Source organism: Palaemon carinicauda, chromosome 9 (assembly GCF_036898095.1).
Source record: "Palaemon carinicauda isolate YSFRI2023 chromosome 9, ASM3689809v2, whole genome shotgun sequence".
In the NCBI taxonomy this organism is placed as follows: Eukaryota; Metazoa; Arthropoda; class Malacostraca; order Decapoda; family Palaemonidae; genus Palaemon; species Palaemon carinicauda.
Window position 1 is genome coordinate 142822170 of NC_090733.1, and position 15000 is coordinate 142837169.

The window sequence follows — 15000 nt, forward strand, 5'->3', positions numbered from 1 at the left end:
TATATATATATATATATATATATACGTATATTTCCATCAATCTATGTATCTATACATATACCTATATCCATTTACATATGTGTATAAATTTGTAATTTATATATGTATGTATGTATGTATGTATGTATGTATGTATGTATGTATATATATATATATATATATATGTGTGTGTGTATATATATACATACAGTATACACAGCATGTCTATAGAAATGCATACATATTTACACATGTATATATGAATAAATATATGTATATATACTTGTATATAATCACAATGTGAATTACGTATACTGTATATTACTGAGGATATATCACCTATCATATTGCTCAAAGCCGTTTTTTTCCTATCTATTAAAAACATTTAGATATCATATCGCTCGTCACTGTTTCCTCTTTCCTATAATCTACAATAAAAAAGTACGTGACTTCCTTCGGATATGAATATAAAAACTGCCAGCATTGAAAGAACGGTTACTTGAAGAGCCGGCAGCAGAAGAGAGAAGACGAGTCGAGGACAGTGCCAGTGTGCCACCCAGACTAGTGCCCTCACTCAGCCCCTCACTTAAGGGTCCGACTCTCCTTACTCGGTTAGTGTGGATTTACCAGCCTGGCGTAACACACCCGCACTCTGGGCCTCCTCCTCCTCCTCCTCGTCTGTACAGTTTAAGGTTAGTTCTACCGTGAAGATAATGCGTCTTTTGTTTCTTTCAACGAAGTGATGAGGACATTGTGCCTTTTTATAAGTTCTTGTGGACAAAAACTTCGCTACTCACAGACTTTATAATAACAAATAGATCCAAACATTCTAGGAGAAAACTTATGTAAGGCACAAATTCTTTTTAATAATAAAAAGACCACATGCAACAGACATATCTCATTCGTTTTATAAATATTTAAAACAACACGATATCTTAAAAGTTTCAAGAGGAAGAAATGAAACGCAAAAACCTTACAAACATCGACAACTACGTTGGACTCGGACCGACGACCACTCATGAAATGTAATCACCGACTCGTCACGTGACCTGGGAAGCAGCCACAGCAACAGCTATACGTAGAATAATACTGTAATTGATGCTGTTATAACTTGAATTGCCCATTCGCGGTGAAAGAAATAGATTTGTTAAAAGACTAAATATAAAGACATCGACTTTCAGATTCGAAGAATATACAAAAGAATCAAATCAAATCACAGTGCTGCACTGTGTATTAAGTTCATGCAAGTTATACCGATACTAGAAGATTCTGCTGTAAGTCTTTACTATTGTTAACTTTCTAAAAACTTCTTATGGAGTGCATATTTTCTTGAACGCTAAAGGAATATGATCGTAAGACATGTATAAAAACAGCCGTGTAACAGGGGCTATGGAAATAATTTAAGCAATTGCCTTTCCTTTCAGTATTAACAAACATGTTAAAAGTTCTTTATCCTTATCTAGATCTACCAATAAAATAAAATCATATCGGAATTGTAATGCACTGTGTATTAAGTTTATACACGTTATACTAGCTTTCTTCTAGAAACCGCTTATAGAGTGCATATCTTCTTGAACGGTAAAAGAATTTGTTTGTAACTCCATCATATAAAAAAAGGTAGCAGGCTTAAGCAAATGAATTCGAGAAACTGCCTTATACTGTGGTATTAACAAACATGTTAAAAATCCTGAATCTTTCTCTAGATCTACCACAAACATTAAAAGAAATGCTTTTAAATTTAAAATGCACCAATAAGTAAAAATTTCGAGAACCTGTACAAAATCTAATCAATTATTTCCTTAATCAACAGTACAGACCTCCGCAATATGAATTAATAACAATAATAATATTATAGTAGACAATGGAGTGAAGAGAGAAGATAAGGATATGGTGTTCAACCATTAACCTCCACTCTTTTCTAATCCTAACCCTGTTACTACTAGGTTTGTGGTGGCCGATGTGGTAACGTCCTTGACTGGTGATCACCACACTGGGGTTCGAGTCCCGCTCAAACTCGTTAGTTCCTTTGGTCGCTGCAACCTCACCATCCTTGTGAGCTTAGGATGGGGGTTTTGTAGGAACCTATAGTTCTATCTACTGAGTCATCAGCAGTCTTTGCTTGGCCCTCCTTGGTCCTAGCTTGGGTGGAGATGGGGCTCGGGCGCTGATCATATGTAGGCTACATATAGCCAGTCTCTAGGACATTGTCCTGCTTGACAGGGCAGTGTCACCGTCCTTTGCCTCTGCCATTAATGAGTGCCCTTTAAACCTTTTAAAACAGATACCGGGACAGTAATGTTAAGAGGCATAATTCAACTCGACACTTATGACAGCACACTGTACATATTCATGCTGAAGTTTTAGTTAGATTAAGTCTTACTCGATTATCTGTACTGATATCTTTAAATGCCCTTGTGTTCCCTCTGTTGTCTGGTGAAAATAATAGCAGTTACGTAAACAGAAAACTAAGATTACGATTTGTTAAGATTTCAACGTTTATTTAGGATCTTGGATAGAATAAGTTAAAAAGAATCATCATATTTCAATCTTTTCACTCTAGCTTCAACCCTAACAGAGATTATTCAAATAATATAATGGACTTCATTTCTTATCACTTGAATTTGATAAATGATTGATTGTGACTTGTAAAGATTATACTGCACGAACTGACAGCGTCTTGGCGTCTTATCTTAAAACGTCAAATTATTTATATAACATTTGGACACTAAGAATCACATACATTACAACCAAAAATCGAGACTTGATCAACAAGTAATTACATTTTCATTTTCTTTAACTTTAACATTCTCAAGCCTTACTCACTGTAGCTACACTTTTATAGGCAAATGCAGATTTTTTTTTTCACAATAAACACATTTTATATACAGTTTTTATATATATTAATATGAAATTCAAGCACAAACACTGTCTAGACGAAGAGAAGAGTCTTTCTCAGATATTAAAATAATTGACATCCATAAAATAACGAAAGTTATTTTTGACTATGAATTAACGGTTAACCTTGAAATAACGAAGCTACACTGTTAAGAGGTAAATGCAGATTTTTGTTCGCAATATCCATATTTTATATCCAGTAAAATATTAATATCAAATTCAAGCACTAACACTGGCTAAACGAATAGACGAGTGAGTCTTTCCCAGATACTGAAATAAATAACGAAAGCTATTTTTTTACCATGAAATAACGGTCATCCCTAAAATAACGATAGTTATATTCTTACAAGAATTCTTATCTTGAAATGACAAAAGAAAAGTCATCAACATTTCAAAATAGTTTTCAAGTAAAGGTACTTATCTCTAAGAGAGATATTTCTTCTCATAAGAGGAGGTCTCCTCGCTGGTCAGTCTTATCGGCAATAGATTAGGAAACTATTGATAAAAAGATATTGGGTCTCAGCAGTTAAGATTAGAGTGTCGGGGAATTTAGAAATCACAATCACAAAAGAAGTAAATAACATTTAGTGTAAGAAGCCTTTTATTATTATTATTATTATTATTATTATTATTATTATTTTTCCATTTCATCCCTTGTGATGGAACTAGTCTTAAATTTCATATTAGCTGTATATATTAATTTTGCTGAAACTATGCCCATATTCATAATATATATATATATATATATATATATATATATATATATACATACATATATACACACACACACATATATATAATATATATATATATATATATATATATATATATATATATCAACCTCATATTACCATAATGTACGAATGCAATTAATTCCCTATTTTCCATATCTTTATTTCCTTTCCTCACTGGGCTGCTGTTTTTTGTTGGAGCCTCCTGCTTTTCTACCTAGAATTGTAACTTAGCTGCTGCTGCTAATAATTAATCATTAATAATAAATAATTAATAATAATAATAATAATAATAATAATAACAATATTAAATTCAAGAAAATATGCAAATCCTCATCTTTTTAACATGGATATTCTATATCAGATTAACCAAATCACTTATAACTTTCAACCAACAAATGAGATAACCTGCTCTGATAGCCGTCTATATCTCCTCCAGCAGCTCCACCGGAAAAAGAAGTTTACCAAGATGGCGGATCCCGCAAGCATAGGTCTTGCCATACTGCAAGTCTTATACACAATGGTATACACATTCTACTGCATCATAGAATCCATCGCGAGGACGTGCTTGCCACGGGATTACTTCAAGAAGGATATCGCAGGACAAATCGTCCTTGTGACGGGAGGAGGGTCTGGAATAGGACGTCTGATGTGTCTCAAGTTTGCCGCCAGGGGAGCTAAGATCGTCACTTGGGATGTCAACCCAGAAGGTAAGGATTGAGGGTAGTTATTAGTCATTAGGTTATGGTGGAGAATGTAATCAGAATAAGTTAAAACTAAATTACATTCTGATTAAATACATCCCCTTCTTGTGAATAGAATTTCGATAAAATGGGGGTCGTCAGATTTGCAGGTCTCTTATCAAGGTATTAATAAAACATCTTTCATGACTAGACCCTTTTACCCATTTCATATATTGTATATTATGTACATGAAAGGGACATTTAAAATGAATGCCACATCTCAACCGCATAGATAATTCTAAAAAAAAAAAAAAAAAAAAAAAAAAATCTGTATCATCAAGCATTCAGGGTTTTATGCCTAATTTTTATTTTTACTAGAAATAAGTACATTGTGAAATGTATAAAGTTCAACAGAACGTTCCATCTAAATGTGATAACACATGGAAATTGGAAATCTTCTAGAACGAGATTTCACATAGTGGTTCATTCAGTGGATGAAATCTGAAACCTTAGACGTTCAATTCAACTAATTGGATGATGAATTGTATCGTACAATTAAGGTTAACTGCAGGTCAAACAGAAATAAATAAATGTCCTTTCCTCACTGGGCTATTTTCCCTAGTGGAGCCCTTGGGCTTATAGCATCTTCCTTTTTCAAATAGAGTTATAGCTTAACTAGTCATAATAATAATAATAATAATAATAATAATAAAAAGGTAGCATCAGCTGCCATTTTTAAAAGGTTAACAACAGGTCAGCCAGAAATAAACTGCAGTGAAAGGTGATATCAGTTGCAAATTTTAAAGGTTAACAACAGGTCAACCAGAAATAAACTGCAGTGAAAGGTGGCATCCGTTGCCATTTTTAAAGGTTAACAACAGGCCAACCAGAAGTAAATTGCAGTGAAAGGTAGCATCAGTTGCCATTTTAAAAAGTTAACAATAGGTCAACCAGAAGTAAATTGCAGTGAAAGGTATCATCAGTTGCCATTTTTAAAAGGTTAACAACATGTCAACCGGAAATAAATTGCAGGGAAAGGTATCATCAGTTGCCATTTTTAATGCAAGACATTTGACCAAATTGTTTGTTTCCAGGGAACGCGGAGACAGTTCGCCAGATCGCAGATGCTGGTGGATTTTGTCGGGGTTATACTGTTGACCTCTGCAACCGAAAGGATGTTTATGCATCAGCCAAGAGAGTCAAAGAAGAAGTTGGGAAGGTCAGTAGATTTTACCTTTTTTTTTTTTTTTTTAGATCGTTTTATTGTCATTAAGATGTGTAAGACTTCTTTTTTAATCTTGCCGTTTTCGATCTCAGCATCGTGATCTGTTTGTGTTCTTTTACCCCTGTGTGTATGTATGTGTGTGTGTATGTATATATATATTATATACAATATACATATATATATATATATATAATATATATATATATATATATATACATATATATATATATATATATATATATATATATATGTATATATACACACATATATATATACATATATATCACTGTATGTATATGTGTATATAAATATATATATATATATATATATATATATATATTATATATATATATACACATACAAACATACATACAGATATATATCCCTGTGTGTATGTATGTATGTATGCATGTATATATGTATATATATATATATATATATATATATATATATATATATATATATATATATATATATATATATATAAGCGGAAACGTTTGACAAGCTTAATGAAAAATGTAATTTATATCACACAAACGTTTTGCCTGTTAGCCACGTCCATAAAAGAAATACTACTTATCATAAAAATTCCAGGTTATGTTTTCAAAGGTCTACGATGACATTTGCCTTAAATCATTTGCAAACTTCCTTTAAAATATAAAGTACTATATTAGTATACAGTTTAACGCAGATAATTCAACCTTTGAATTATAAAGATATTGTATTAACCTTGATGTTAATATAATCCCAGTTTTTGAAATAGGATTATCTTTGGCCCGAACCTAATCTGATCATGATTATGCATAATCTAGTGAAATCCTTTGAAAATAATAAAAAACATTTACCTATTCAGGGTGTTATTAAAGTCCTCCTTATTTAAATTAAAGTTTATAAAGGTTGTAGATCTCTTTGCTTATAAATGCACCAGGATTTTACTTTCCTCAGACTATAATTAAACTATATGGCCAAACTTTATTTTAAAAAGCTGGACTCTATGACATTTCTTTAACAACAAAATAAACAGTCATTCATTTACATGTCCCGGGTGTTACTAAAGTCATGCTTACATAAAGAAATTACATTTTATAAAGTTTGTAGATGTCTTTGCATATTATCACATCAAGATTTGATTTTCCTTAAAGGTTTAAAGGTCACTCATGAATGGCAGAGGCAAGGGACAGTGACACTGCCTTATCGAGCAGGACAAAGCCCTAGTATATATATATATATATATATATATATATATATATATATATATATATATATATGTGTGTGTGTGTGTGTGTGTGTATTATCAGCGCCTAAGCCCCCTCACCACCCGAGCTAGGATCTGGCCCTGATCAAGGGGGCCCAGGCAATGGCTCCTGATGATTCAGAAGATAGACCTATAGGCTCCCCCGAACTCCCACTCATTAGCTCACAAGAATGGTGAGGTTGCAGCGACAAAAGAAGCTAAAAAGTTTGAGTTTGGCGATCACCAGTCAGGGACGTTACCACATCGTCCACCACAAATCCTATATTCAAATAATTTGTCAAAATCCTATTCTTAAAAAGCCAGACTATGACATTTCCCTTCTAATATGTCTTAAATATTTTGATTCTACCCTTGGCTTTCAGGTTGACATCTTAGTGAACAACGCAGGTATCGTGACAGGGAAGAAACTCCTGGAGAGTCCTGACGAGAGTATCATCCGTACGTTCGAAGTCAACTCGCTCAGTCATTTCTGGGTAAGTTATCTTTATCATTATTACTCATATATCTAGCAAATTAGATCTCTTTCATTTACATCAAAATGTAATTTACAACCGTGACTAGAGCTATAAGTAATGAATAGACAAGAGTGAACGTACGCATAAAACTAAAGCAAAAATTAACATATAAAATTTCGTGTCATTTACAAAAACATCCTAATTTAATTTGTTTATTGGACTGAAGTTTATAAATATCTTCCAATATTTGTATATACTTGATAATACCATAAGATTAAATATAATTTAGGATAGTGTAACAATAGGTGCCTTAAAACATAATATATATAACGCATACTTTATTATTTCCTCAAAGTCATCATCATACGCTTGATGATAAAAAAAAAAATGATAATAAAAAAAAAAATATCGCTTAATTACATATAACGTAACTACATACATTATGTTATATAATTAATATAGAGAGCGATCATCATGGTAAAAATAACTGAAGAGGAAAAAGGATAAAATAGTACTATAGTTTATCTTTTCACGGTATGTGTATACTCACTCTCTCTCTCTCTCTCTCTCTCTCTCTCTCTCTCTCTCTCTCTCTCTCTCTCTCTCTCTCTCTCTCTCTCTCTCTCTCTCTCATATATATATATATATTTTTTATATAGAGAAATATAGATATATATATATATATATATATATATATATATATATATATATATCTATATATACATATATACAATATGTGTATATATATATGTGTATGTATATATATACATATATATATATATATAAACAAATGTGTGTATATATATATATATATATATATATATATATATATATATATATATGATCAAACATATCCATGAAGAAAAAAAATGCAACATTTCATGTAAAAAACTTGAGCAAAGGCTTTACACTGTCCAAGATCTGTAAATTATAGGAGAGCTACATAATCAAAAGCAGTTAAAATTACTGACGAATATGTGTTATACTTTCTATATGAATTTGAATATGTGAGGTAGCAAGAAAGAACTATCATTACAAGATAAAACGATGACTTTGAAGTATTCGATTAGAATGAAGGACAGAACGAAGATATCGCTTAAAATAGAACACACAATTGTTCCTTAGTCTATACTAAAAATAATCTATTGTCCAATTCAGTAAATAAATCTTTTGTCGAAGACTGCAAATCCTTTAGATTTATTAACACAGTCCCTCTACCTACGTAGTTCAAACATTTGCTTAAAATTACTTTACACATCACCGCAGGTTAAAAGCTAAAAAGAACGAACACGTAGTAAGTGTTATCATCCACTGATCACGTATGAGTGAATAAACAATCTAATCTCTTTATCGGATTTAAGATTAGAGGTTATAAAGTTCGAATAACAACATCTTTTTAAATGCCTCTAGCTAGAATTCTTTAATGTAGATGGCATTGTTCGCATACTGTCACGGCTATATTCAGTTAACGTAGGCTATGACAAATTACATGAGGCTTCTCATTAGTTACAATGGTTACCAAAAATGTTGAGTCATTCAGCAACAAAAAACATGTACTAAAACTAAGTGTAAAGCCTTTCTTGTTTCTTATCAACATTTCTGTAAGATCTGTAAAGTGATGCATAGGTTTTACGTCAAATGTAATTTAAGATGCACTACATACATGTTACAATACCACGTAATATTCAAAATGTATCTCCACTCTTCTCAGTTAAGGCTAAATTCAAATTCGTCGTTTAGTTAACAGGATGATTTTCTATTATCATTCTACTAAACTCATGCATGACTTCTCCCAACACGATCTCATTCTCATTCTCACTGTCTTGCTGGAGGGTACACTCGGGCACACGATTCTCTCTCATTTCTCTTCCCATTGTTTATCTTTTAATTTTTATAGGTCATATATGAAAGATTTATTTTAATCTTGTTATTTTTCTCAAAATATTTTATTTTAATTGTTAATGACTTCTCTTGAGGTTTACTTATTTCCTTTCCTCATTGGGATATTTTCCCTGTTGGAGCCCTCGGGCTTACAGCATCCTGTTTTTCCTACTGGGGATGTAGCTTAGCAAATAACAACAACAACAACAACAATAATAATAATAATAATAATAATAATAATAATAATAATAATAATGATAATAATAATAATAATAATGATAATAAATAATTAAAAATATGTAAACTATGGCTAGCTTTATATTTATTTGAAATAGTTCCATTACAACGTTCCGTTGCTTCCAATGTTTCTCATTTTCTCAATGCAGACTGTCAAAGCCTTCTTGGGTGACATGCTCCTATCAAACAGAGGCCACATCGTCAGCATTGCATCCATGGCAGGATGGATTGGCGCTAACGGATTGGTCGATTACTGTTCTTCAAAATTCGCGGCCGTGGGATTTGATGAAGCTCTCCGCTTGGAATTGAAGGTAAGGTTTAAAGGGTTAAAGGTCACCTATGAATGGCAGAGGTAAGGGATAGTGACAATGCTCTAGAGACTGACCATATATACATATGATCAACGCCAAAGACCCCTCTATACCCAAGCTAGAACCTGAGATGACCAGGCAATGGCTGCTGATGACTCAGCAGACAGATCTATAGGCTACCCCAAACTCCCCTTGCTTAGCTTGCAAGGATGGTGAGGTTCCAGACACTGAAGGGACTATCGAGTTTGAGCGGGACTATCTGTCGTCCAGCAGATTACTAGGAATGGACGTTTCAGAGAGAGAGAGAGAGAGAGAGAGAGAGAGAGAGAGAGAGAGAGAGAGAGAGAGAATATGCTTAATCGCCATATGCTTTCCCCTTATAGTTTTTGTCTATCTGACATCCATGTTTTAATAGTTGTGTCATTTATTGATTTATACCTGCTTCTGCTTAATTGTTATACTGTTATACTATTTTATAGCTATTTGTGAACGTGAAATCGGCTTGCTTAATATTCGCAAATACGTCATCATAAAATCTACTCATTTATCAACACTCAACATGGTTTGTCAAGATGGCCCAAGTATGAAAAGTTAGAAGACTATGTTTGTTAGCTCTATGAAAAGAAAAGTCATATCTGGAATTAAACAGAGAGAGAGAGAGAGAGAGAGAGAGAGAGAGAGAGAGAGAGAGAGAGAGAGAGACCATCACATCTTCAAGTCAGACAACTTTAATAAGCAAGACCTAACAGGAAATTAAAGTAGAACAATTAATCTACATGCGCAGAAGCATAATCTTAAGTATATATTAGTACATAAAAAAATGAATTTATCAACACCTGCCAATAGAAAAACTGTGCAGACAAACTAGGTTACATAAAAGAGGTTGGAAAGTAAAGTAAAATTATTAGTTATTTAATAAGAAACTTTAGAAACGAATAAAATAGGTAGATTATTTTATACTCAATTTTTTTTAATGAGGCGCATTTGCACTACCTAGCAGCGGTGCCCTTTTAGCTCGGGAAAGTTTCCTGCTCTCTGATTGGTTAGAATTATCTCGTCCAACCAATCAGCGATCAGGAAGCTTTTCCGAGCTAAAAGGGCACCCCTGCGAGTCGGTGCAAATCTGCCTCACTAAAAAGAGTTGACTATAGTTAACTTTCGTTTATCTCTCATTTTAGGCCGAAGGAGCAACTGGTATAAAAACAACTGTAGTTTGCCCGATCTACATCAGCACAGGGATGTTTGAAGGTGTGGTGACAAAGTAAGTCTCTAAATTTTACTATGCGACTATTTCTCATTATGAAATATCTGGTCAATCCTCTAGTACCATATATATATATATATATATATATATATATATATATATATATATATATATATATATATATATATATATATACATATCAGTGAAATTAGCAACCGCCGTTCATGTACATTTTGTAATTTGGAAGGGGGATATGGACTGGGAAAGTACTTGGTTCCTAAAATCTATTTATCAATCTCAACGTTTCGTGATTCTCATAATCACATTTTCCAGGGATACAAATAGCCAGCATGTAAAAACATCAAGAAACAGGAAAAATTTGGTCCAAGAAAAAAAAAATACATTAAACACAATATCGGAACCAACATCACAGAGGCGTAATGTAAAACTAAATGCCATCAACAATAAAATCAAAACGATGAACTCTATAGCAGATATAATTGAATTGAAGCTTGGGTGTTTAACGCTGGAAATGGTCTTTTAATCATTATTGAATCAAGATTAGGCAAGTCATGGTTATTTGACTCTTGCCTATAATGCTTAAATATTTATTGTCAATATTTAGTTTGCATATATTAGCATGATTGCGAATACTGGAGCGTTCTGGGCTGGAAACTCAGCAACCTGTTCGAAAGCTCTCACCTGTATAGGAATCAATTCTGACCATCTACCTCTTGGTAGATCCTACTTTCCTCTTGGTAAGAGTAGAAGAGACTCTTTAGCTATGGTAATTAGCTCTTCTAGGAGAAGGACACTCCAAAATCAAACCATTGTTCTCTAGTCTTGGGTAATGCCATAGCCTCTGTACCATGGATTTCCACTGTCTTGGGTTAGAGTTCTCTTGCTTGAGGGTATACTCGGCCACAATATTCTATCTTGTTTCTCTTCCTCTTTATTTCCTTATTTCCTTTCCTTACTAGGTTATTTTCTCTGTTGGAGCCCTTGGGTTTATAGCATCCTGCTTTTCCAACTAGGGTTGTAGCTTAGCAAGTAATAATAAAAGGTCCCAGAGTTACACTTCAAGCGAATAAATCTAAAAACCACACCAGAGGACATTATAGGACTCAGGCCATCTTTAAAATGAAAAAAGAGAGCAAACTGTTGTGATAAGCTTGAAATTCTACAACAGAGTGTTGTTGTTATGTGACCAATTTAGTTTAAATTTAGAAGCTTGAACTTCTGTTTCAAGCATTTAGATTTGTAAAAAAAGCATTGGTCTTAAACTCCTTGGGCACTGGTTGGTATACTGCTTTTTATCATAAGTTCCCTCTTTTGTAAACCTTCAGCCTTACTTCCTCTAAGGGGGACTTTGGTCTTAATCCAAAGTGATTTTCTACTTCTTGACTTTAGGTTGTATCTTAGTCCATTTTGTGATAAATAATTATCTTTTTGCAATGTTTACTCGAGTTTGACACTAGCTCAAAATTCCCCCATTTCTATCCATATAATTTCGTCAATAAGGTTGCTAGGATTTTTTTTTTTTTTTTTTTTTTAATAACTGTCTCGCACGTTCCCGATCTTCCTGGAAAGCTCTTTGGGAATTTTACATGCCACTGCAGGCTATTAGTTTCTGTCTTCTGAATTAGAACATTGGTGAATAGGCTCTCCACATCTACATATGATATGTCTCCACTAGGTTCCATGGCTTTAAGGTTGTCAAATCTTTTGTTTATGATACCATTAAGAGAGAAGAAAACATACAGAGGGATGACAACTTGAATGACAATAAACAATTCCTAAGATTGAACAAGAACCCAAAAGAAAAGAGAAAGCAGGATGAGAATAAAAGGTTATGACCTACAGCAAAATGTCAAAGTCAACGAATACCACATACACATGAATACACACACACACACACATATATATATACATATGTATATGTATATACAGTATATATATATATATATATATATATATATATATATATATATATATATATATATATATATATATATATATGTTACTTGGGATATTACTCTAAGAGAAACTATCTTCGATTTTTTAACGCAACCAAGACATTGTCTATTATATAGTGTAAAAATATATAGAGAGAAACTATAGGAATACCAATACAAAAACGTATCAAGTTCAGTACTGCATATTAATAAATATAAGATCAGAACTATGCAGTGATAAAAAGCATAAAAATCTACACTTACAGATAATTCTGAATTAATGTTAAGATCTAACTCTCTCGAATCTCTTCCAGTTCGCTCTTCCCAATCCTGTCCCCTGAATGGGTGGCCAGCGAAGCTGTCGATGCCACGTTGATGGACGTACCTGTCCTCATGCTTCCGAAGCACATGAGAATCGGCCTCATACTGAGACAGTGAGTTTTTCAGATACATTAAGGGTCTCCCTGTGTGCCCTTACAGATAGTACGTTAAAGACAATACGATAATTCTTGAAATGATTTTCAGTGTACAGTTCGTTAATAATGTTAAGTTTTGAAAATTCAATATTTTACTCTATAGTAATTTCAATACTTGATGGAAAGGTAGAAGTAACAATTTTTATGTTGAAGTATGATTTATATACATATGTAAATATGTATGTATATGTATACACACACATATATATACTATATATATATATATATATATATATATATATATATATATATATACATCTATATACACACACACACACATATATATATATATATATATATATATACACATATATGTGTGTGAGTGTGTGTATGCGTGTAAAGCCCAGAGGAACATGTGATGTTCAGACGTAATAAACCACAAGGAAAATATGAAAATACTGAGTGAAATCTAACAGGTCTCGTCAAGTTGAGGTCGTGAGACGAAACCGGTCATGATTCCCTTTGTATTTTAATGTTTTCCTTGTTGTCTATGATGTGTGAGTATATATACTGTATATGTATATGTATATACACATAAATATAATATATATAATTATATAAATATAGTGTGTTTATATACATATACTGTTATGTATATATACATATACATAAATATATATATATATATATATATATATATATATATATATATATATATATATATATATATATACACATACATAATATATTAAATAATATATAAATATATAAATATAATATATATACATTTACATATATATATACAGATATATATATTTATATATATGTATATATAAATATATATTCATATATGTGAATATATATATATATATATATATATATATATATATATATATATATATATATTTCACATCATTGAGTTTCCGTAACAATTGGCACTACAGGAAAAATAAACTTCCACAACATTAGCAACTTCATACTTCTACGGCCTCACGTCTTCTTATAATATCATTGAAAATAAACCCCGTATGTAGTTGCAAACCTGTAAGAGTAAATGAATGTGTTATGTGGAAAAAAAAAAACTAAGAGTTTTTTACATTCACTCTTAGTATCATTATTTAGTAATTCGTTAATTATCACAATTATGACGTATTTCGAGAGTTGTTGTGTTTTGTTACTAGATCATGCGAGGTTAGCCAAGCTAAAATCAAGGTTAAAGCCAAGTAGTATAATTCAGATAACGTCGATTTTCACGTTGGTATGATAAGCAATTTCCTTAATTCATTCTTCAATTATGTTTCATTCAACAAACATGACAAGATATATACATTTTCCCTTTTAGAGCGTGACTCAATTTCATTGTCAGAATACTATATACAAAATAATATGGATGTATATTGAATACCACGTTGGTATGATAAGTGATTTCCTTAATAGTAACGTCATTTTTCATTTAACAGACACTAGAAGATTTATAAATTCTTCCTTTCATAACGCAACTCAATAATTTCACAGTCAGAATACTATATATAAAATTACTAAGATAAATATTAAATTCTTAAATTTTGGACTGTTGTTTAGTTTAACACAGTATAAAAAATGTTTAAGATCCTATTTTTACTGAAAGTACAACGGGTAGGAGATTAGAATTTAAAAACCAAACTTTAAACCGCCTATGCAAATCAAAGGAAAAAAATCATAACAGCATGAAATTTTCTTATTTCCTTCCCGTTTGTTCATAAATCACTTCTAGCCAATTATCATCTCATTTGT

The 15000-nt window shown here is 32.0% G+C and overlaps 1 protein-coding gene across 2 annotated transcripts in view; it reads left to right on the plus strand.

Annotated features, from left to right (window-relative positions):
* Window positions 1-478: 478 nt before the first annotated feature.
* LOC137647212 (short-chain dehydrogenase/reductase family 16C member 6-like) overlaps window positions 479-15000 on the plus strand; it is a 14927-nt gene continuing 405 nt past the window's right edge. Inside the window, exons 1-7 of one of the 2 annotated variants that reach the window (XM_068380559.1) lie at window positions 479-671; window positions 4045-4315; window positions 5383-5507; window positions 7131-7241; window positions 9491-9652; window positions 10831-10913; window positions 13126-13245. In XM_068380559.1, coding sequence (XP_068236660.1) covers window positions 4075-4315; window positions 5383-5507; window positions 7131-7241; window positions 9491-9652; window positions 10831-10913; window positions 13126-13245 — 842 coding nt within the window. In that variant the 5' untranslated portion in view covers window positions 479-671; window positions 4045-4074. The remainder of the gene's footprint in view (window positions 672-4044; window positions 4316-5382; window positions 5508-7130; window positions 7242-9490; window positions 9653-10830; window positions 10914-13125; window positions 13246-15000) is intronic. The other variant, XM_068380558.1, reaches the window with a different exon arrangement.